This window comes from Schistocerca piceifrons, chromosome 2 (genome assembly GCF_021461385.2).
Source record: "Schistocerca piceifrons isolate TAMUIC-IGC-003096 chromosome 2, iqSchPice1.1, whole genome shotgun sequence".
Taxonomy (NCBI): domain Eukaryota; kingdom Metazoa; phylum Arthropoda; class Insecta; order Orthoptera; family Acrididae; genus Schistocerca; species Schistocerca piceifrons.
The window spans coordinates 269,044,125-269,069,087 of record NC_060139.1 but is presented as its reverse complement, the minus strand read 5'-3'; the positions used below and the strand labels follow the sequence as shown (position 1 = coordinate 269,069,087).

Genomic DNA, 24,963 nt, shown 5'->3' with positions numbered 1-24,963 from the left:
TATGAATTTTAAACCCGTTAACTAAATCAGGACTGAATACCACAATAACAACAACAACTAAATCAGATGTAATGATTCTAGCCGCATTATCAAGGTAAATAACGTAACGTCAGCCCTCATGACTGAATTGTTACTACAATGAAATTGTGAATCACATAAAGAAAATATAAATAAGAATCGTGTAAGGATATGTGTTCTTTTTCAGATTTATTATCGTAATGAACAAATGTAATGTTCTGTATTGATATGATTACGTACATGGAATGAGAAGAAAGATAAACAAATAAATATTGATATGTGTATGTAAACTGCAAAAAAAAGGAGAGACAAAAATATTTTATTCTCATTGTGTATTTCATGTATCTGTAATGTGAAAAAAGTTATTTACCTAACGATTTAAACTGAGTTTTCTATGTATCTGAAAAGTACAGTGAAAAATTGACAAATGCTTCTGTGCATATCTACCTAAATGTATATAACTGCAGCGAAACAGAAACTATATTTTATATCGCTGTTTATATGTGTGCAAAAGTGAAGAGAAAAATGAACTTCACAAAGTTCAAAATGAAAAAACGACTAACGTGATTAACCAAGAAAGTATAAAAAGTCAGTTTTCGAACTAAGATGTTTTTACCACAACACAAGCCAGATTACAACTTTCTTACCATGTCAAAAAACTTTTCCTATGGGAGGACATGTCACATAGTGACGGTTTAATGACTTGTACATTGTTAAACATAAGACTGCTGGAAGACGTAAAGGGCACTCCAAGATAGGACATCAGGGACACAATGAGGGGAGCAGACGAAGTAGGTAGCGTTTACGTTATCGGAGGTTAACAGTAAGGCTAGAGCCCAGCGAATTGCAGATGTCTTGGACAGCTGTCCCAGGGGAGAAGTTCAGAGAATTAACTGGTAACTCCACCAACCGAACAGACGTTGTTGTAAGGCACCACAGTAGAAGATTACCGCTAAAAGGCACCACTTAGCAGATGCTGCAAGCTTGACACTTGTCCCTGAGAAGCGGAAGGTCAGTGGGTTTACGTAGGTCAGAGTGCTATAGCAGCGGTCCCAACCCACAAAAGGTCTCTAGGCAGAGCCAAGTTACGTAAAACACTGTTGTTGCTGGCCGTAAGAGGAAAATGAGTTACTTTTAGCTTTCAGGTGAACCCTGTTACTACCCAACTTGGACTTTGTTAATCTAAAGTCCAGATAAATCGCTACCTACTGAGTAGGAAAAGAGGAGGTCTTTGAATGTGGTTGGCCAGACTTGCTCTGGAGGGGCAGAGCCACTTTTCAGATTAGCTAAATCCTGTGAAGTGTTTTTGGATTGGTTTACAGGAAGGGAAAAATAGTGAGCCGTCATAATCCTTTAAAAACCCATGATTTATTGTTCATACAGAGTTCTCAGTCAGATCATTGGGATCGATCGTTGCCAGCCTCAGCAAGCTCCAAGAAGTCTGTTTCTCTCATTTTGAATGGTCCTCTCAAAGTTAGTACTTAAAATACTGCTACAATGAAACGACAGGTTACTGAGGATTCTCTTCCGTGTAGTCAGATGATGCAGCCAGCTTCAGATGCTGCATTGCCTGTGTTTCCTTTATACACTGAAGAGCCAAAGAAACTGGCACACCTGCCTAATATCGTGTAGGGCCCCCGCGAGCACGCAGAAGTGCCGCAAGACGACGTGGCATGGACTCAACTATGACTGCACTAGTGCTGGCGGGACTGTCACCATGGATCCTGCAGGGCCGTCCATAAATCCCTAAGAGTACGAGTGGGCGGAGATCTCTTCCGAACAGCACGCAGCAAAGCATCCCAGATATGCTCAAAAATGTTCATGTCTGGCGAGTTTGGTGGCCAGTGGAAGTGTTTAATCTCAGATGAGTGTTCCTGGAGTCAAATTGTAGCAATTCTGGACGTGTGGGGTGTCGCATTGTTCTCCTGCAATTTTCCAAGTCCGTAGGAATGCATAATGGACATGAATGGATGCAGGTGACCAGACAGGATGCTTACGAACGTGACACCCGTCAGAGTCGTATTAGGGGTCCCATATCACTAACTGAACACGCCCCACACAATTACAGAGCCTCCATCTGACATCCATAGATCCGTGATATTGTGTCCATACCCGCACACGTCCATCCGCGCGACACAATTTGAAACGATACTCCTCCGACCAGGTAACATGTTTCCAGTCATCAACAGTCCATTGTCGGTGTTGGCGATCCCAGGTGAGGCGTAAGGCTCCGCGTCGTACAGTCATCAAGGGTACACGAATGGACCTTCCGCTCCGAAAGCCCATATCGATGATGTTTCGTCGAATGGTTCTCATTCCGACACTTGTTGATAGCTCAGCGCTGAAGTCTGCAGCAATCTGCGAAAGGGTTGCACTTTTGTCACGTTGAACTGTTCTCTTCAATCGTCGCTGGTCCCGTTCTAGCAGGATCTTTCTTCGGCCCCAGCGACGTCAGAGATTTGATGTTTTACCGGATTCCTGATAGTCACGGTACACCCGTGAAATGGACGTACGGGAAAACTCCCACTTCATCACTACCTCGGAGACGCTGTGTCCCGTCGCTTGTGCGCCGACTATAACACCACGTTCAAACTCACTTACATCTTGATAACCTGCCGATGTAGCAGCAGTAACCGATCTAACAACTGCGATAGACTCTTGTTGTATTATATGGGCTTTGCCGATCGCAGCGCCCTATTCTGCCTGTTTACGTATTTCTATATTTGAATACGCATGCCTTTACCAGTTGCTTTGGCGCTTCAGTGATTGGAGTGGGGAAGCCTCCCCCTCCCCCCCCCCCCCCTCCCTTCCTCAGCGCAGTGGACCTTAATGAGCCCCCTGTTTTTCCGTGTCAAGAAGTTATGCCGTCACGGATTCACGTGAAACAACATTTTGAACCGGCGCGTGCAGCTTCGCGCTGAAAGGAAACAAAGCATGGAATCTGCACCTTCCGATGGAGAGGATTTAAGTCCTGTATCTTCATCTCCGCCGTCTGCCGGTACTGTGGAGAGCGGGAGGTGATGTGTAAATTTTTTTGTAGTTCTCTTCTCGCGCCTTACTTGTGTTAACTAATGTAGGCGTATACGTTACTTACCTTAAGCTCTCATTACAGTTTGCTGAGTTACGACAGTTTATTTGTGGTACCCAAGGTAATGCATTTTTGCAAGAAATTCTATTTGATGTGTCTTGTCTCCCTGGCCAGACTACGTTTTTTTTTAATGTTGTGCCGGGAGGTTCTTCTGGCATTTCCGTGCTTTAATGAGATGGTTTTCCGCTGACGGACTTCGAAACGCTTGACAACCGTCGGCGTCTAAGGTGTCGTTTTTATGATCTCGCCATAATTTTTCTTTATGCTCCATGTGGATCTGGTCGTACTCTGCCAAGTGCGTTATCCCTCAATAATGGAATAGAGGGGTGCCATTGCTAAACTTCGGGTTCGCGCTGCTCTCATGCGTCTTAGTTCTGGTAAAGTGGCTGAAATGACAAGGATTATTTTATTATACTGTCCTTCGTGGTCTTTATCATAGTCGACACGTCCGTTTAAAGAGTTATGAAAGTTCACTGCGTGAAGATGACACTCTTGCCACTCAAAAGACTGCAATTACATGGTCTTCAATAATTTTTTCATAATGTGGGGCCACAGTCATAATATATTTCTTTGAAGTCAGTACCGCCATTAGACTGTTTTTTGTTTGCAGTGTTACATTTACACGATCATGATTTCGGCTTCAAAGTGCCATTATCAACTGTTTTAAGTGTTATACAGTGCTTAAAATGGAATACTGTCGTATTTAAAATAACACTTGATAATGGAAATTTGAAGCCGTAATCATGATCGTGTAAATGTAACACTGCAAATAAAAAACAGTGTAATGGCAGTACTGACTTTAAAGAAATACATGGTCTTCGTTTGCGTTCTCCGCCACGTTCTATTCTCTAGGATGAATTGGCGTCTCTGTATCAACTAATTCAGCTTGTAACTCGGTCTCGAAGGACGTGTCTCACTTCTATTCGTTCTACAGTTGGCCTTTAGTGATCATCCCAACGTTTCCGATGTTGACACTAGAGTGGCATCAAATGATATACCGTCTGCTGATTTTACTTCCCTCCTCGATAGTGTTGTTACGCCAGCTCTCCATGAGGAGTCTTTGGCAGCTTTTCACTGTGATGAGGTATCTCCGTTGTAGTTCGTTCTCATTTCTGCAAATCACCTGGTTTGTTTGGGCTTCCCAAAGAATTTTGTGTTCCGTTTTGACCGCTGATATGAGATACGATAACATCTGTGGTGAATGAAGTGGTGCAGGGTGTACACATCCCGCCCTTCTTTAAGGTTGGAAAAACTGTTCGGCTTCTGCTTCATTTCTCCGACGCAATGTTTTAACGTGTCTTCGCGTCCCCCAATCACTTACAGCTCCCCTTTTTGCATGTCTCCGACCTGCATGCTAAACCCCTCCAGTAAATGTTGGTAGGATAGATAAAAATCAAGGCATATTCGGGAATTTTTTATTCATGTGAGTTATTTGGGGATTGCTGTTCTTTTCCAGTCTCCAGTCACATCTCTCTGTAAAAATGTTATGTCGCAGGACGTTTGCAAATCGCGCTTCCGATGTGGAGTTCCTATCACCAGAGACAGACTGGAAGGTTGTTTGATTAAATGTCAACCTATCTATTTTTCCGATGGAAGTGGCGTAGTCGTGGTACCAAGTCGTTCATAGCCTTATCCGCACCAACGTTCGACTTTTTGCTATTGACCCTAGTGAGACAGACCGATGCAGTCGACAATTGGCATTTCTTGCAGGTCCCGATTCAACTTTCTTTCCAAGAACGAAGAACAATACAGTAATGTGGCTTGTCGCGCATTATGTTCAATACATGGTGGGTAGTAGGCATGACCTGGACCCTTGCGCCTTTTACCAATATCTGGTTACAGCCCATTGTACGTAGCAAAGGTTGTCACGCTGTCATGAGCTTTTTGCGAATATGCTGTATCTGATACTTAATCCGTTCGAATGTTTCATTCCTGTTACCTTGCTTTCGGTAAACTTGACAGAAAGCAACAGAAAAAGAAACAAAAAGATATTGAGTCAACCGGTCTTCTAGGTATTTTCAAAAATTGTTGCAGGCCATGACTGGAAATGAAGTTTCTTATTTTTTAAGTGGCGGAAACTATGGAATATTGAATCCAGTTTCGTGTCCTTCTTTTTTGAGTAGCAAGTTGTAAGATTTCAGCAAATAAATAAAAAAAGATAAAAAACAAAAAACAATGAAAACAATAAATAAAAAAGTTAAGTACTGTGTATAGGACCAGTAAAGTGACAGGTGAACAGTCAGGGAGGGGGGGGGGGGGGGGGAGTACAGAAGACATCGTGGCCAGGCCTCGGATTCGACCCCAGACCCTTGCTCACCTAGTCTCCAGCCGGCCTGAAAAAGAAAAAAAAATGTTAAGGCGACCGCTCGCATAAATCGGAAAAGCCGGGTTCGAATTCTGGTCTGGCAAAAATTCTAATTTTGGTCATTCCTTTATACAGCTGATGATTTGATGATTATTCATATTCGCAGCTGCAAATACATTTAATCTATTCATGTGACTTTTGGCTCTGGGGATATATAAAAGAAGGTATTAACCAGCAAATAATGGAGGATGTAGGTTGAAAGTGCTACTCTGAAATGAAGAGGTTGGTACAGGAGAGGAATTCGTTGCGGAACCCGTGAAGCCAGTGAGAAGACTGATGATTCAAAAAAAAATAATAATAATAATTAACGAGGGACACTTTCAGTCTGTACCTGATCTGAAGGCCAGTATACAGGAACACGTTGCTCAGGTGCTACCAGAACCTTCAACATCGCAGCGCGTCAGCAATCGTTGGTTGATATATTAAAAACTAGAAACCCGCCTCGATTGCGAAAAAAGCACCTAGTGTTAACCTAGGTTTCGGCGTAGATAACTACACCTTCTTCAGGCAACCGTGAGCGGTTATTTTTAAGCTTCATCTCCTATTTAGCTCGTCACTTATTCTATCTATTCTGTTTTTTGATATACGTTGATCCACGGTTGGGAATATAAGGGCTATTTGGCCACGTCCCATGTATAAACTTTCACATATTCGTATGCGCATGCGCATTCAAGTAACTTCCCTTGTCTTGCGCATGTGCATAGGTAGCGGGTCGGGCGTGTAAGTGAGCGACCATTTGTAGCTGCAGTTTATGGCGGGTCATGGCCCATCGAACATCGGCCGGTGAGAGGTAGAGGTTACACCATTAAATTAAGTAACGGTTTAGACTTTGTACATATGTACTGTTTGTGTTTTCCTTTTTTCGTTTATAAATGTATAGCTATGGTGTTCTTTTAATCATTGACAAAGGTCTTCTTAGGCACTTGTGGGTTTTATTGTTCTGAAGAAGGTGTAGTTATCTACGCCGAAACCTAGCTTAACACTAGGTGCTTTTTTCGCAATCGAGGCGGGTTTCTAGTTTTTAATATGCTACCAGAACAGCTACAAGCACTTGTTGGCCACGACGTTTTACGGATTCAGCATCTTCGACGTCTCTGGTGCTCATATCGAACGAATTGTGTGAGCAGTGGTTAATAATAAAATCAACATTATGCCTTTTTTACTTGTTTGACCTTTTCTTCCCACCTCCTGTTCCTAACCTGTTACATGTGGAAACGTTTCTATGCGTCTGTCTTGCATTCACAGCGCCATATTTGTAAATGGTGGCCAAAAGTGGAATATATTTTTTTTACCATCATAAATCGGTTTTCGCAGCCTTACGATAATTACAGCTCACACTGGACCCCTTGTCAGAAGCTGCACTTCAGTTTCAACCACCCGCGATTCGTGATGATTATGTTTCAGATCCGCAACCTAGTGAACGTCAATACAGTTCCTTTAATTAGACCACGACTAATTCAAGTGCCTCCCACATCGTTTGCCAGAATTAATGAGCTGCTTATACTCTTCACATTCACACGTTGAGAGAGTGGGGGCGAGTGCAAACTAAGGTCCCTAGGTACAGTCATAAACCAGGGATCGGGTCACGAGTATACCCCCACCCCGAATCCTTTGAATATTTATTTAACATTTGGACTTTAATATCTGCACCGATACAGCTGTAAAAGACACACTAACAAATATGGAATTTTTTGTAATTGGCAGCACAGTATTGGCTCCCAGTTTTATTCGCTGATGACCAAGACCTACTCAAGTGCAACGAAATTGAACTACATGTGGCCACGTTCCAACCCACTGACTGAGTTTTAAACTACAGCTTTCTTTAACAAATCCAAAGTAATGGGTTTGAGTGAAAAATAGTCATACCGTTCAAAGGTTGTAACTGACGTTAAATTATGTAGCAAGTTCGCAAATTTAGCCTTTCGACGAGAAGATGATCTGAGAAATAAATTCAATAAAGACCAATTAGTGCGTGACACTGTAAACACAGTGCTTACCAACAAAATGCAAAAGTACGCGTAAATGTAATTTTTAAAGCTATGTCATTGTGTACGCTCTTGCGAAATGGAAATGTTACGTCGGACTGTTCTTCAAGAAATACGCAGGGAGGAGATAAGGAATGACTTCTTTGTACTGTTCACACGTATTGCTGCGTTAGTACTGAGACTAGTTAAATAGTTCGTACCAGCCAACACCTGCTTCATATTTGTTTTTTCCCCCTTTCAGGTCCACTTACATCGCTGGACAAGACAAAGTGTCTCTACAATGAGAAGCCATATGGTCACAACAGTATCCTGTTCCATGGAAAGTGGGGCGCACTCAAATCTCCATGCATGCAAATATGTCGTTGCTACATCCTTCCAGAAGGAATCTGGAAGTTAGTAAATATCTGTTCTAGCACTGTATTCACTCCAAGCAGTATCTGTGCAGCACTTGCAGCAGATCAAAACAAAAATCTATTACAAAAGTACTGCTTTCTCTGATACTGAAAGATAGGAAAGGGAAAAGGGAAATCAGGTATACTGCTTAATTATTTGTTTGTATTTTATGCTGTCAGTCACTTTTATTTGTTTTACGTTTTGTTTAACATACTGCAATGCGTGTCGAGCGTGTTTGATCTCTTTCAGGTGTTTACACGTACAGAAAGTTATCACTTAGAAAACGCATGAAACTAAATTGACATAAAAAACGTGTAAAACACGATTTTCTCACGATAGAACCTGATGCAGAAATATCTGTATCCCACTCAGGCTATGGTGTCTTTCATAATAAATAATGAGACACAGCTCGACACCAGCGGAAATCACTGGACACCAATTTATAGCCCATCAGCGCCTCTCCAAATACCCTAACAGCCACACCAGCAGCGAACTATAAACGAAAAGTCCTATGTTAAGACATTTTTCTTATGAAGTAACAGTTTTGGGGTATGTATAAGCACATCACGATGAGCAAAACAAGCTCGAAACGAGTTGCAGTATGTTAGTTCAAACATAAAACAAATAAAAGTGACGGGTAGCGGTAAATACAAATAAGTAATTATTCCACACACTCACGGTTCTCAAACTTAGACCGTGTGGCCACAAGTGAGTATACTGCAGTCTTAAAACACGAGGATAAATTATGCTTTGTGATGTCACCTGATCTGTGGAAATAAACTATCACGTAGTACATACGATTACAAATAATGACAATTGTATTTCTCTGTGCGTCAGTAACTGAATGTATTGGAAAAATATGATTTAATATCTCAGTGTTAATCTGGGAAGGGAATTTAAATTCAGAGAGAAGCAATAAAACCAACTTTAAGATTTGTCGATCACAGCGTTTCTAGTTTTTGGCAGAGGCAGCAATGGTCTTGGTAGATCAGCTTAAGACAATAGGTTACATCTTGAGAAGGGGAAAGAGGTTATAAGACGAATATCAAAGATGGTCAAACAAGGATGATGAAGTATAATCGAGGTGAACCAATAACGCTGTGGAAATTAGTTTAGGAAAAGAGACACTAAGGGTAATAGATGATATTTCCTGTTTCAGCAGCAAAGTAATTGACGATGGCGAAGTAAACGACTAGAAATTGCACACTGGCGGAAAGTAAAATACATTAATATCGAATAAAAAGTCTGAGTATTAGGAAAGCTTTCCATAAAGTATTTGACTCAAGTGCAGCCTTATAAGGAAGTGAAACGTGGTAGACGAGCAATACAGACAAACTGCGAACAGAAGGTTTCGGAATGTGATGTTACGGAAGAATGCTGAAGATGAAGTGCGTTCATTGGATAACCACAGAAGGGGTACTGCTTCAGGTCGGCGAGAAAATATCTTCAGGACACAAACTGATTTAAAAAAGGGATATTTTGGTACGACACGTCCTGAGGAATCAAGGAGTAGTTCATTTTGTAATGGAGTAAACCGTGTGTCTTCTGTTTCTGGCGAGGGAGGGGAGGGGGGGGGGAGATAAAACTTCTACAGGAAAACCCAGGCTCGACTATATTGGGAACGGACGTAGAAATGCGGCATTTACGTGGAGATTTTATTTATTTAGCGTATGGTAGTTAAGTACATTTCAGTATTGGATCAAGTTATCCTATATTACATATGTTCACAGACAGTCTTTGTATATATTCAATGGATTTTTGGGGTGCCATGAGGAATTCTTCAAAGTCCCCACTGAACACTCTGGCACTGCATTCTTCTCCGTGTGTTGGATGGACTGCTTAGGGGCGGAGCAGTCACATGCTGGAGAAGACAGCAGTCCCCATTTGTAGGGTGAGCCAGCACAACTTCCACGCCCAGTTCTTAGTCGGTTCAGAGTTGACCTGACCTTGCGGGTATGATCAAACGCAGGAACTGCCTCAGTAATACAAGGCATTAGGTGGCAAGTAGTTGGTGCATTTTGGAGCCATTATGTTCTCCAAGAGTTGACGTCAGGCCCAGTGAAGCTGTCAAGAGCAAGAGGATGATGTCTTGAACGAAGCCTTTTGATGCTGAGATCAGGTATATCGATGTGTACCGGTAGTTCAGGTTTTGCTTCGATCTTGTTGTATTCCCTGACCAAAGCTGCTTCTGGTCGCATTTTTGGTGGCGCTATATGACTCAGGACAGGTAGCCATGTCCGGAACGGCGCTGTTGCTACGGTTGCAGGTTCGAATCCTGCCTCTGGTATGGATGTGTGTGATGTTCTTAGGTTAGTTAGGTTTAAGCAGGTCTAAGTCTAGGGGACTGATGACCTCAGATGCTAAGTCCCATAGTGTTCAGAGCCATTTGAACCATTTGAACAGGTAGCCATGTGTTAGGTGTAGACCTAACGGTTCCTGAAATAATGCGCATAGTGTTGTTAAGTTCAACATCCATTTTGTTCACATGGCTACTGTTTAGCCGTACTAGTGCACAGTACCAGGCTCAGCGCAGACGTCCTCAGGGTTGTTGCCATTGATCCCCAGGTGATTCCGCAGAGTTTATGGATGAGGTTGCTTCTTGTTCTTGGCAGCTGTTTTTGTAAGGTGTGATTTTAATGACGAGGTTCTGTCCAACGTGACCCCTAGGTATCTTGGCTCCTTATTGTGGTTGAGGCGTGTGTCGTCAAAGGATACATCCAGAGCTCTGTCGGCTTCTCTGTTATTCAGATGGAAGCAAGTTACTTCTGTTTTCCTGGCATTAGGCCTAAGCCTCCATTTACGGAAGTATGCTGCCAGGGCAGACAGATCGGATGTCAGGGTTTCTTCTGTTGTATCAAAATCGGTGTGTCTTGTTGCAATGGCCCAATCATCGGCGTAGCCAAATTTCGTACAGGGCAGGGCAGACAGGGCAGACAGATCGGATGTCAGGGTTTTTTCAGTTGTATCAAAATCGGTGTGTCTTGTTGCAATGGCCCAATCATCGGCGTAGCCAAATTTCGTACAAGCTGTTTCTGGCATGTCAGTAATATATAGGCTGAAAGCAGTGGGGCTAATACTGAGCCTTGAGGTAAGCCATTTGAAGGAATTTCTGGGTACTGACTCTTTTTCCTATGATGAATCCTCTGTTACCAATCATGTTACCAATTAACCTTTGTCACTTTTTGACAGGAAATTATTTTCATCAATTTATACAGTAGGTCTTGTCTATCAGAGGCTGCTGACAAGTCAATGAAGGCCACAGATGTTTTCACTTTCTTTTGCAGTCCCGCTTCAATATATGTTGTAAGGGCCAGGACTCGGACTCCACAACTTCGGCTGGGACGAAGGCCGGCTTATTCTACTGGGATGGCTGTGAGTATTGTCTGAACGATCCTGTTAACTAGTACTCGTTCCAGAAGTTTGTACACCATGCTAAGCAGTGCTATGGGCCGGTAGTTTTGCGGAAGATTTTCCGGTTTACCTGGCTTTAGAAGGAAGATTATCTTGGCACGAATAAGTTCTTGGGGTATATTTCCTGTCTGTAGTAGTGATGCGAAGAACTTTGCTAACCATATTTTCGTATATTTGCCAGACTTGCTAAGAAACTCTGGGAGGATGTCATCTGAACCGGGGGATTTACCTGGTTTTGTGTCCTTTATTACTGCCAAGATCTCTTCGGGGGTGATGTCGCGTGAATACTTAGTGTCAACACTGGCTGTTGCTTTTAGCTTTCTAAGTTCATGTTTAATGCATATTGTTGTCTCTCGGTGGTTTGCCCCTTTAGATGTTTTATCAATGTGCAAAGCAGTTTTGTTCGGTGTTGTGGGGTTTTCTTCTCGAGTGATACGGCTGGCTCCTCCTGGTTTACGAAGCAGGGACCATGCTTTTCTGCTGGATACTTTAAAGTCCATAACCTGTGTAGTTTCCATCCACTTCTGTCGTCGTGCACTGCCAAGGCTGCTTATGAGTCCATCTACTATTTCTCTGTCACTGTTGCTTTGGTAGTCATTATACAGCGTTCCTCACATTCTTTGCGGTTTCCTCTAGGTATGTGCTTTTATGCTCTACTGATGACTGTTCCCACAAATCTTTTGTAGTATCAGCGGATGGAGGGAGCCATCATAGACATTTATCGAGGTCTTCAGAGTAAGTTTTCAAATCCGCTTTTTGTAGGTTCCATCTCAGTCGAGGAGTTTAGGTTACCAGTGGAATACTAAGACTGGGCGGTGTTAACCATGAGCGAAATCTGGCAAAACATTTCGGCTTGTGTTGACCAGTTGATTTTCATCAGCTGTGGCAAAGCATGAGCCTGGGTCATACTCTCGTTTCCGAGATGCTGATCTGAAATAACCGCGAACTTTAGCATCGAAAAATGAGGTGGACGTTGTTTTCTTCTGCCCAGTCTGCTAAGGCTTCATCATTTGTATCAGTTGCTCTGTATCGCCATTGCGCGTGGTGACTGTTAAAGTCTTTTACATAGATCGCGGGATGGCGGTATTATTGGAGCACGTCTGCTGGCCATGCGGATCCTAGTTGTTTGTCAACGTTGCTTATGACAAGTTCACCTATTCTGATTATCACAGAGTGGATATTGTCATTTGCGGAAGTGGATACAAGTGAGCGTTCTCTGTTTTATTTTTGACGTATGTGGCTACTCCATAGGCATGGTGGTATGTTGCGCCAATGATATCGTATGCTGGTATTTTTCCTCTGGAACGTAGTTGATCTTCGTTATCTGTGTGGGTTTCCTGTAGGGCAACTACGTCAATGTTGTGCTTAGTCAATAACTTTTGAAGAATTTGGCATTTGGTTTTACTAATGCCCTCAGTATTCAGTTGGCATATTTTAATACTTACTCCTAGATGTTTGGCCCTGAGAAGGGCTTTTGATGTGATTATGACTACATTTCCTCTCGGTTATGTACTTCTCGAATAGCCAGTTTTGTTGCCTTCTTAGCACAACCCAGGGGTCACGTGTGGGGCAAATTTCAGGTTTACACCCACGGACGTGAAGCAAAATCGACCCCCTAACTAGATATGAAAGGACTAGCAAAGGAGAGCCAATCTTCGGACGGAAGATCACGACAACAAAAAGGAAAAAAAGCACGAAATAAACCATCACGGGCTCCATGTTTGTGTCATTTTATTCGAGATTTTTGTGACTGAGCTGCTGCGTTCCTTGAAAGAAACAGGCAGCGAGCTTAACTTCTGGTGTTGTCCGAATAGGAGAAAGCGATTGCAAGCATATAATCAAATGTAAAATTACAAACATTTTAAAAACTTTTTTAAAACTTTCAGAATTTTTGTATATATTATCTCAATCTAATTTAACTCTCTCTCTTTTTTTCTTTTTTTTTCTTTTTTTTTTTTGTTACAAGTTGCTGACTAGTTTCGGTAGCTTAACTACCATCGTCAGATCTGAGAAAAGGCAAACCAAAACAATATTTCCTTGAGTAAGAAATTTATGTAAAAACTGCTATTGGTTTACTTTACTTTATGTTATATTAAACATAAAACAAATAAAAGTGACCCATAGCAGAAAATACAAATAAGTAATTATTCCACACAGTCACGGTTCCCAAACATAGCCAGTATGGCCACAGATTCTACTTTCAACGTGGTAACTTTAACATTGTATAGAGTAGGGCCACACGTTGCTACCCGATGATTGCAGCTGAACGCCCAAAAGAGCATTAAGCGAGAATAACTACGAGAGTATTTTCCAGACGAATGAACGTATTTACCTCGGCGCCAGACGATGTCAGAGACGAATGTATACTATTTTTACGACTTTGCACACTAATTATATACTGGGAAATAAATAAGAAATATCTATTTGAGAAAGGCTAATTCTTTGAACGTATCACGTTATCTATGACATCAACTGAAACAAAAATCCTGTACGTCATCGTAAAAAGTTTTCGTTATTCTTATTTGTTTGTCAGTACATAATATACTTCCCTTACGTTCGTTTTATGCTGTGCATAACACATTTTACTTGGAGATTTAAAACAAGTATATCATGGACAATGCAACAGTCGTGTACACTGCCAGGGGATCTATACTACTACATGTGGTAGGTTAATTACATAAAAAATTTTAAAGGTAAGCCAACAACAATTTTTTCATAACTTTGTTACTCAAGAAAATAGTTCTTTTGTTTTGTCTGTCCTCGAATCTGAAGATGGTAACCAAGCTGCTGAAACTGGTCATAATTTTTAAAAATAGTAAAAGTATAAAGGTTTTGAAAAAAATTATCGAAAGTTTTTAATTTTTTAATAATTTTACATTTTAACTTTATTAATCTAAGCCACCTTCAGAGATTTCACCCACCATTACTTAGACTAATGCATCATGCTCTTTACGTCAACTGCGTTTTGAATTCTGTAGCTGCCTCATATATTTACATCCAGCACCAAATTTGGCACTGTAGGTACCACGTTTCCAAAATTATATATTTACGTCTGACTGTAAATTAGTTGTAAATACAGGCACTAGTGTGCAAAGTCGTAAAAATAGTATTTATTCTCGTCGGACATAGTTCATTCGCCAGGAGAGTACTGTAGTACTAATTCTCGCTTAGTGTTTACTTTTGGCCTTCGACTACAAATTTCGAGCTCCAACGTGTGACCCTCAGCTACGCAGTGTTAAGTTACCACGTTGAGAGTAGAATCTGTGAATTTATCTTACTGTACGGTGGGTCAGAAGTCGAGAAGTAGTAGTAGTAGTAGTAGTAGCAGTGCGACATGTCAAAATAATGAAATGTTACACGTGACTTGTGGTGGCTCTGCAATTTTAATTTCTAATTTAATTTATAATCGCTTTTCCCCTGCAGGCAATGCCTACGCTCGCTAAATTCTCAGTCAGTTTTACATTTCTCTTTGTGCTTGAAATTCCCTTTCTCACATAACGAGAAGGTGCTTCCTTTAGAAATATGTAAAAAGTGTCAGTTGTTCGATGAATAACGCTTTTTTTCAGGCAGACGCTTTAAACAAAACAGTCTTTATGATTCTCTCTCTCTCTTTTATTCTGTAGGGGAGAAGCGAGGTTCTCTTGTGACGACACGAGATGCTCTCACTTGACTGTTCCTGACGGCTGTTATCCGACCTACAGTTTAGACCAGTGCTGTAGCAGTGGACAGAAGTGTGGTAAGTAGGAACCAATGCTCTGAATGATTGGAAAGGCGTCAGTTTCTTTTAATTCTATTTCGTCTGAATTTCAGTTGTGTTACGGGAGAGATGAAAGGAATAATTCTTCTTAAGAAACTCTTCCATGTGTCATTAGCCGTTCAATGTGACATAATATATACTGGATTAAATCACACGTATGTCACTACTCTTAATAACTTGAAGTTCTTACAGTCTAGACTGAGGAGGAAAGCAGCTTAGAGGAAATGTAGTGTGGTTTTTGCCCAAAGCTACCCGACATGACATCTTCACTCTAAGAGCGCCCATCAAACACTTATACAGAAATCCAAGACCTCCCATGTGTGTGGCAGCGGGTCTGAAATACCTAGTTTTTACGTTTTTGTGGGCGGTTTGTTTTCGGTAATTTTGTGAGACTTAGTGCGATTTTTTAAAATACTATCGCCTTTTTCAAGAGACTGAAAATTATTTTAGTTGCCAGTCAGAAAGTGATGGAGAACATTCGTCCCATAATCATCCGTCCACAAGCCCACAATTCAGCTCGCCAAAACTGAAATAAATGTTCAAACTTTCTGTGCATAATCTAGAGGAGTCAGGAACCACGACGATAAATAACAGTAGCCGGGCCATATGACCGAGCGGTTCTAGGCGCTTCAGTCCGGAACCGCGCTGCTGCTACGGTCGCAGGTTCGAATCCTGCCTCGGGCATGGATGTATGTGATGTCCTTAGGTTAGTTAGGTTTAAGTAGTTCTAAGCCTAGGGGACTGATGACCTCAGATGTTAAGTCCCATAGTGCTTAGAGACATGTGAACCATTTTGAAATAACAGTGTACTCTCTTTTAACAAATCAGAAAATTCAAGAAGAGTTCACACACACTGGTACGGAATACCCGCATTATGATGTCTGTGGTGGGAAGGACAGGGCCAAAGGGAGATTGAAGATGATTCGTGTTGTGAACTTTCTTTTCCTTTTATCAGAACACGTTAGATTTATTTAAACATCTGTCGGGAAGACACCTGCAGTGGTAAAGACTACCAAGAAACAGAATAACTTATAATCATAAAACACGAGATTGAGTCACAGGAAACAGATTACATAAAATAATACAAAACTGTAACAGTACAATAACTCGAAAGAAAGTTTATGATTAACGATCCAAAATAGGAGTACACTCCGCAAATATGCACCATATGAGAAAATTTCTGTGCCACTGGATAGCGGAGATGCGCAAGGCAAGCAAGAGAAATAACGTGGCAAAATTGATGTTAAATACTGCGTCCTAAATGACACAAATAATCAGTGAGAACTTTCATAAAATTAACAGATCTTACATTGAAGCGCCAAAGAAACTGGTATAGGCATCCGTATTAAAATACAGAGATATGTGAACAGGCAGAACATGGCGCTGCGGTCGGGAAAGCGTGTATAAGACAACTGTCGGGCGCTGTCGTTAAATCAGTTACTGCTGCTACAATGGCAGGTTATCAAGATTTAAGTGAGTTTTAACGTGAATATCAGGAATCCGGTAAAGCATCAAATCTCCAAAATCGCCGCGGCCGAAACAGATCCTGCAAGAACAGGACCAACGACGACTAAAGAAAATCGTTCAGTGTGACAAAAGTGTAACCTTTCTGCAAATTGCTGCAGATTTCAACGCTGGCCCATCGACAAGTGTCAGCATGCGAACCATCGATATGGGCTTTCGGAGCCGAAGGCACACACGTGTACCCTTGATGACTGCAGGACACAGAGGTTTACGCCTCGCCTGGTCCCGTCAACACCGACATTGGAAGAGTCTCGTTTCGAATTGTATCGAGCGAATGGATTTACGGGTATGGAGACAACCACATGAATCCATGGACCCTGCAAGTCAGCGGGGGACTGTTCATGCTGGTGCAGGCACTGTAATGGTGCAGTCGTGTGCACTTGGAGTAATACGGGAGCCCTACGTCTAGATATGACTGACAGATGACACATACGTGAGCATTCTCTCTGATCACCTGCGTCCATTCATGCCCATTGTGCATTTCGTCAGACTTGGGCAATTCCAGAAGGATAATTCGACACTCCACACGTCCAAAATTGCTACAGATTGGCTCCAGGAACACTCTTCTGAGTTTAAACACTTCCGATGGCCCCAAACTCCTCATACATGAACATTATTGAGCATATCTGGGATGCCTTGCAACGTGCTGTTCAGAAGAGATCTCCACCCCCTCGTACTCTTACGGATTTATGAACAGCCCTGCATGATTCATGGTGTCAGTTCCCCCCCCCCCCCCCCCAGCGCTACTTCAGACATTAGTCGAGTCTGGGTCACATCGTGTTTCGGCACTTCTGCGTGCTCGTGGGGAAGCTACACGATAGGAGACAGGTGTACTAGTTTCTTTGGCTCTTCAGTGTACATAAACAGTGACTGATAAGAGTGAACTCGTTGTTTCATACGATAACATTATTGTAATTCATTAAAGTTTTCGTATCGAAATCAGCGACTTCTGCTCGAAGTTCCAAGTATTGCTAATTATCACTCCATCTGTCAATTAAGCATCGTTAACTTGTTACCTTATAAGTGCTACGGCCGGCGCACAAAGCATAATCATCGGATTGAAATACAAGCTTCCCAGTAAATTATCATTCCAAGTAATTTCACTTTCACACATTTACACAAAATGTGCACTATAGCCACTTAGATCAATAAATACTCAAGCCACTATCTTTAGTGCCATCCCACGCTTAGCGTAAGCGATCGTGGACAGTACTGCGGCACATTCTGAAGCGTATAAGCATTTAGCGAGTTACGTCAAGGGCGACTGACGACGATCGAATCACTCTGATGTACCACTACGGTCGTCCTTTTTATACCGCCGATGTTGCTTCGGAGCGGACTAGAAAGAGAACGCCTACAGCTAGAATGTCATATGTTAACAGCAGTGCTCACATATCATCCTTTTTCACAACATCACACATATCATTGTTAGTTGGAGACCAACAGCTATCTAAATTTTTCTATGAGCAATACTGTATTCTAAGTATGTACCACACAGCTTTTAGTTAGATAACTCTTAAATTACAGTTTCCTGAACTTTTCTAATGGAACGGAGTATAGATTATAACCTCATAACTGTTCCATCATCACTTCTTATACGCTGAAGAGCCAAACAAACTGGTACACCTGCCTAATATCGTGTACGCCCCCCCCCCCCCCCCCGCCCCCAAACACACACAAACACACACACCTAGCACACACAAGTGCCGCAACGCGACATGGCATGGCCTCGACTAATAACAAAAATAGTGCTGGAGGGAACTGATACCATGAATCCTGCTGGGCTGTCCATGAATCTATACGAGTACGAGGGGGTGGAGATCTCTTCCTGAACAGCTCGTTGTAAGGCAACCCTGATATGCTCAACATGGGAGTTTGGTGGCCTGTGGAAGTGTTCCTGGAGCTACTCTGTAGCAATTCTGCATGTGTGGGGTGGCGCATTGTCCTGCTGGAATTGCTCAGGTCCGTCGGAATGCACAATTGACATGAATGGAGGATCACTGATTGATTTCTGTTATTTTGTTTGCATTTTTCCGATAGCTTTGTAAATTTCAGATACGAATATACTGTAACTACCAGAGACACGCGTTTATGGCGTGTTGACACCGAAAAGCAGGTCCTTATTAAGAACTGAAGCCTTGATGATGAAGCTGTAACTTCCAAAACGGTACTGAAAATACAAACATATTTTTTATTGAGTTTACCCATTCATTTTACTGTTTTTGTTTTGCCAAATATAAGCATCACCAGCTGTGACATAGTCGCAAATATGAACAGTGACCCATTACTGTCAAATGTTTTTTTTAGTATTCCAGTCTTTGATCACAATATAAATTTCTTTGACGATGATCGGTTTCAGTCAGTAGTGACCATCTTCAGATCTACAATATATACACCTAGTGGGCAGTCTAACTTTCAACACATTACAGCATTTCATATCAGAATATACTATCATACAACCTGGGAAATGTGCAGATAAAATAACGTAAAGCGTACCTGTTCTACACCATGTCCTAAAGTGATAACGCCGCAATGGCATCGTCAAAACATATAAATATACTCAGCACCATTACGGCCTTATCACATTAGGACATGCTGTAGAACAGGTACGCTCTACGTTATTTTATCTGCACATTTCCCAGGCTGTATGATAGTATATTCTGATACGAAATGCTGTAATGTGTTGAAAGTTAGACTGCCCACTAGGTGTATATATTGTAGATCTGAAGATGGTCACTACTGACTGAAACCGATCATCGTCAAAGGAATTTATATTGTGATCAAAGACTGGAATAAAAAAACATTTGAAATATAATCATAATTCACATATCACAGTTACTGCAGAAGATGCCCATACACACAAATAAATGCATTTCAGCTAAGGAATAAAGTATCTACAAAAATACATAGCTTATCTTAATTTTCCATGCATTACCTGATTCTCTTAGTAAATTAGATATTCACTGATGAGCCAAAACATTCTGACCACCCACTCAAAAACTTGTTGGTCCACTTCAGGAACGTAATTGAGCAGAGATTCAGTGTGCCATGTATTCGATAAGTACTTGATAGGTTTCCAGACGTTTGTTGCACCAGATTCCCACGCACAGGTCACACACTTGTAGTAATTTTCGAGTGGTTGGTTTGTGGGAGCGGAGCTTGCACCCGATAGCGTCCCAGCTTGGTTTCCTCGGATTCAGAGAAGCCGAATTTGATGGCCAAGCCACCAGCGTAAGTTCTCTATCGTGCTCCTCAAACACTGCAGCACGATTCTGGCCTTGTGACAAACACAGTTATCCCGCTGGAAGATGCCATTGCTGTTGGGGAAGACATGAAGCATAAGGAGTTGCAGGTGTTCCCTAATAATGTTCACATAGTCCATACCTGTCACGGAGCCTTCGATTGCTACCGCAAGTTCCGTGGAAGTCCAAACGAAAGTCCCCCATAACATAATACTGCTCCCACCGGCCTGCGTCCGTGGAGCGCTGCATGTTTCGAGCAGCCGTTCGCCTGGATGACGGCGCATCTGAACACGACCATCGACCTGGTTTAACAACAAACGGGACTTGTCCTACCACGCGACTCGACGATCGCGTGCGCACAGTCATCATAATAGACGATGTCGCTGGGTCAACGTGGGAACACGTAGGGGTCCTCTACCGTGGGGCGCAGCCCGAATCCTCCAGAAACCAGGTAGGTAAGCGGGTAACAGAACTGAAGCCTCCCAAACTGACACAATGCGACACAGCATTGTGTGCGCTAATGACCACAGCTGTCTGCGGCCACTTCGCAGTTCGCGGAGACATGGTTGGCGACTGTTTTGTTGACGATTTCATAGCAGAGATACCTGCATCGGAAAAATTGCAAGCCTTCTGTGACTATTTACTAGAAACTTACATATAAGAGAATGCACTCTTTCCTCCATCCAAGTGGGCAAAACTAAGTTTAACAGACAGCGAACAACGAACGCTTACGAAAGTTTCCATAGCAAATATAATAGTCAGTTCTACTCCTCCAGACCTGACATTTACCGATTTCTTGAAGTGCTAAAACAAATTCAGCTCGATTCTAAAATTTCTTCGTCGAAAACGAAGAAAAAGGAAAGAAATTGCCCAAATTTTAAATTAATGGAACAGCAAGTGGCAAATTTCGAAGCTGGTAAAATTTTCAGATTTCAATATTTGGGCTTTTTCTGAGTCTAATTTATCAATTACAAGGTCAACATTTATGCTTTTTGCAATATCGTGTACAATCCACAATAATTTTGTGCCTGTGCCCCAGCGGTGTGCTGGCTGTGGGTGCGGGTGCCAAGTGCCGACCCTCTCTCTGGCCAACCACTAGCTACGACACTGGTATCCACGCACGGTCTTATGGTAAAACAGTTATAACTCTGCCATCCATTGCGCTTCTATAGACCATTCAAACTGAGTTTTCTTAACCATCTCCTATATTCAGACATCGGACACTTATCAATTTGTTGTTTGTATAGATTTGCTGGAAATGTAACTATAATTCATAAAATGAACACTGAGATAGAATATGTGTTGCGAAACCGTGATTTGCTATTTTAATAAATTAATTACGAAGAAATCAAGGCTATAAATGATTCCAGTTTCTAAAAATAAATATCTAAATAAGATAAAAGATAAAACTTTTAAACATACAATACACGCGAAAACCACTACTGTAACTTCATATGCTTTCCTTTGCCTGCTTGGAGTATTCATAATATTTAGAACTGCTTCAAACGGGGGGACTCGGTCCCATTGTTTTTCAGACCCTTGCGGACTTGGGCCGGCCGGAGTGGCCTAGCGGTTCTAGGCGCTACAGTCTGGAACCGCGCGACCGCTACGGTCGCAGGTTCGAATCATGCCTCGAGCATGGATGTGTGTGATGTCCTTAGGTTAGTTAGGTTTAAGTAGTTCTAAGTTCTAGGGGACTTATGACCTCAGCAGTTGAGTCCCATAGTGCTCAGAGCCATTTTGAACCTTGCGGGCTTGGGAGGATTCGGTACCATTTTTCTGACTGCGGGGAGATTCGGGGCTGCACCCCTGCCGTGGGGCACCGTGTCCAACACTTTGCGCTGAACGGTGAGTCCAAAACACCTGTGCCCGTCTCGCCAGCACTGTACTCTCCCGTCAGATCTGCCACAGATCGCCGCCTATCCTGCTTTCGAAAGCTGGCAAGCCGCCGGTCCCTGTGTTCTGTGACGACATATGGACGTCCACCTACTTGTTGCCTACTCGTGGTTTCAGCTTTCTGCAGCCACTTTCCATAGACGCTCACGACAGCAGCACGTGAACAACCGTACAGCTTCGCCGTATGCGAGATGCTCGCTCCCAGTCTTTGGGCCGCAACCATCTGGCTTTTATCAAAGACTCTTAAGTCGCCGGATTTACGCATTTGAGCCACTTACCGCCACCAGAATGATTCCCCATTCGTCTATGCTCTGCTCAGCTCATGTACCGGGTGGTTATAACCAAACTTTCCCTATTTAACATGTTATAACATGGAAACCTATTAGCGTACGAGTATGAAACTTGGTAGCGTTAATGTCCACAGCATGGGGTTCGGTCTTTCCACGCGTCACATTGCCCTCGTCCACTTCCAACTATGGCCACCAGGTGCCGTGATCAGTCATTGTGATCCATAGTGTCACACACCTGGCCAGTCGCAGTGCACTTGTTGACGAGTCAACACAAACGTAGACAAAAGGAGCAAGGCATTATTGGTTCAGCTCTATTACCAAAACAACAGTAATGCTGCAGCTGCCCTTCGAGAATAACGCCGGCTGAAAGGATTACGGAAGGGCCCTCTTTCTCCACCTGCTGTGCAGAACATGTTGAAGAACTTCGAGTCAACTGGAGAACTGGGCGTCACTTTGGGAAGAGGCCAACGACTGGTTGCACCACAGTTGTTTGATGAAATCGCTGTTGCTATGACAGACAACGCTGTGCATTGTTCCCTGTCGTCAGACAGTGTGAATGCTGTGTCACGACACTTGAACATCCCTTGGTCCACTGTACGGAAGATGCTGTAAACCATTCTCAAATGGAATCCGTACAAGATCGATATCGTACAGCAGCTTGCACCTCGACGTGTTCATTTCGCTCTCCGCTTTCTCGCAAGGATTGAAGTTGACGAGGGTTTGCCCTGGGCCATCCTATGGACAGACGAAGCTCATTTTTATCTGACGGCTGAGGTGAACACGCAGAACTGCCGAGTGTGGGGATCTTCAGCTCCAGTCACTGTGCATGAAGTTCCTCCGTATGGTGAAAGTGTCACCGCACGGTGTGGCTTTACGGCTACGTTCATCATTGGTCCATTCTTTTTTCAACAGGTTGGCACTCAAGGAGCAAAGCAAAGACGTGCAGTGTGACTGACCAGCGATACTGCGATATGGTTCGCCAGCCTGTCATACCGGCCCTACAGCAGAGAGACGCATTGAACTCAACATTTTTCACGCAAGATGAGGCCCCAGTGCACATCGCTCGTGAAGTTCGCCTGCTTCTCCGAAACACATTTGGAAGCGTTCGATTTCTGGTTGTGGGGCTACCCGAAAGATGGGGTTTATCATGGGAACATTGACACATGGGATGATCTGATGCGCAGCATATCAAGAGAGGTAGCCAGCATACGTACGGACATGCTTCGTTCTGCTGTGCAAAATGCGATCATGTGCTTTCAGTCTCTTTTAGACGCTGATGGGCGCCATATTGAGCTCCTTTTGTACCAGTAATGGCACCGATGTGTAATGGTATGATGTACTGTAGCAGCACATTAAAAGTGTTTCAATCGAAACGATTCTGCGTTATTGCTCTTCCCCATGTCCTTGATATTACTAAAGCCAAGTTTGGTACTCGTACGGTTATTAGTTTCCGTGTTATAACGTGTAAAATATGGAAATGGAAATGAAGTCCCATGTTGCTTGACAGAGCGTAGGGGAACGATGTGGGAGACGAGAACCGCCGTATTAGGCAAGGTCCTAATGGAGGTGGTTTGCCGTTGCCTTCCTCCGACCTTAATGGGAAAGAATGATGATGACGAAGACGACACAACAACATCCAGTCATCTCATAGCAGGTGAAAATCCATGACCGCGCCGGGAATCGAACCCAGGACCCCGTACTCGGGAAGCGAGAACGGTACCGCGAGACTGCGGGTAGTGTTAAATCTGGAAGTTTAATTATAACCACCCTGCACTCATCTTACCTCTTCACGTACCCTCAGCGCCACCAGGCATCATGGAACCTCTTGGCTGGGCAGTAGTCATAACGTTTTGGCTCATCAGCGTTTGTGTTTCTATTTTGCAGCGTCTGACGCCAACCTCACCGAATGTGCATATAAAGGGAAGACGTATCTGGAGGGACAGTTGATTGAAGCAGCCAATTCTGAGTGCATGAAGTGTGTTTGCCAGGAGGGATATGACGGTAAGAAAACAATTCCTCTTCTGTAAACGTAATACGTAGAGCCAAAATAAATCGTTATGTTTTACATAAAAGCCAGAAAATAAAAATAAACTCAAAGACGCAGAGAACTATCTACAGCTGACACAAATTGCAAACCATTACACTGTAGAGTGTCGAGACGTCGTTAGGAAGTCTCTCGTTTCCTATAAAGCGAATTATTTTGTCTAGAAAACGGGACACAAATCACAAATGTAAGACCTCTATTGGTTGTTAGTAGATATACCATGTTTATTGTAGTGGCGCTGCTGAAGAAAGGATCAAATAATAGATGCAAACATAAAACCAACAGTCATGAAATCTATGTCAGTGATTTGTAACTTCCGTTCTCCGCATAGTCATAAAGAACAAACCTACACGTGGAGCATTTTCAGATTTACAAAATGCTGTTGACTTTCTTAAACTACGTTTATAGCCCTTGTACTTTCAGAAAAACAGTTGACGATGTTGAGAGGAAAATATTCTTCAAGTCTCTAAATTTACTAGGGATAAAATACTGTATCCGAAAGGCTGTGTACAATTTGTTCAGAAACCATACTGCAGCTGTAAGAGTCAAAGGACATGGAATGGAAGCTGAAATTTGGAAGGGAGTGACGTAGATCTCTAGCGTAGCTCTGTGTTGCTCTCTGTACGTTAAGCAACCAATAAAGAATAGCAAGGTTAATTCTGGATAAGAATTTCAAGTTGGAGGAGAACAAATTCAAATGTTAAAGTTTGTAGATGACATTGTAATTCTGCCAGATATGGAAAAGATCTTTACAGATCAGTTCAACGGAACGGGCAGTGTCGCAGTAAGATATTAAAAGATGAACGTCAGTAAAAGTATCACACGGTCAACTAAATGCAGTCGAATGAAACCCAGAGACGCTGCGGGAATTAGATTAGCAAGTTCTAACATTCTGCGTGGTGTCTGTTTGTTCTATATCGTATCTCCCTACCACTTTCGCGCAACGACGC

General features: G+C 42.7%; 1 protein-coding gene across 1 annotated transcript in view; it reads left to right on the top strand.

Moving 5' to 3' along the window:
- The window catches only part of LOC124777772, a 123,839-nt gene that overhangs the window by 64,761 nt on the left and 34,115 nt on the right, over nucleotides 1-24,963 (top strand). The window contains exons 3-5 of the mRNA XM_047253282.1: nucleotides 7,698-7,848; nucleotides 14,884-14,996; nucleotides 23,854-23,970. Coding sequence (XP_047109238.1) covers nucleotides 7,698-7,848; nucleotides 14,884-14,996; nucleotides 23,854-23,970 — 381 coding nt within the window. The remainder of the gene's footprint in view (nucleotides 1-7,697; nucleotides 7,849-14,883; nucleotides 14,997-23,853; nucleotides 23,971-24,963) is intronic.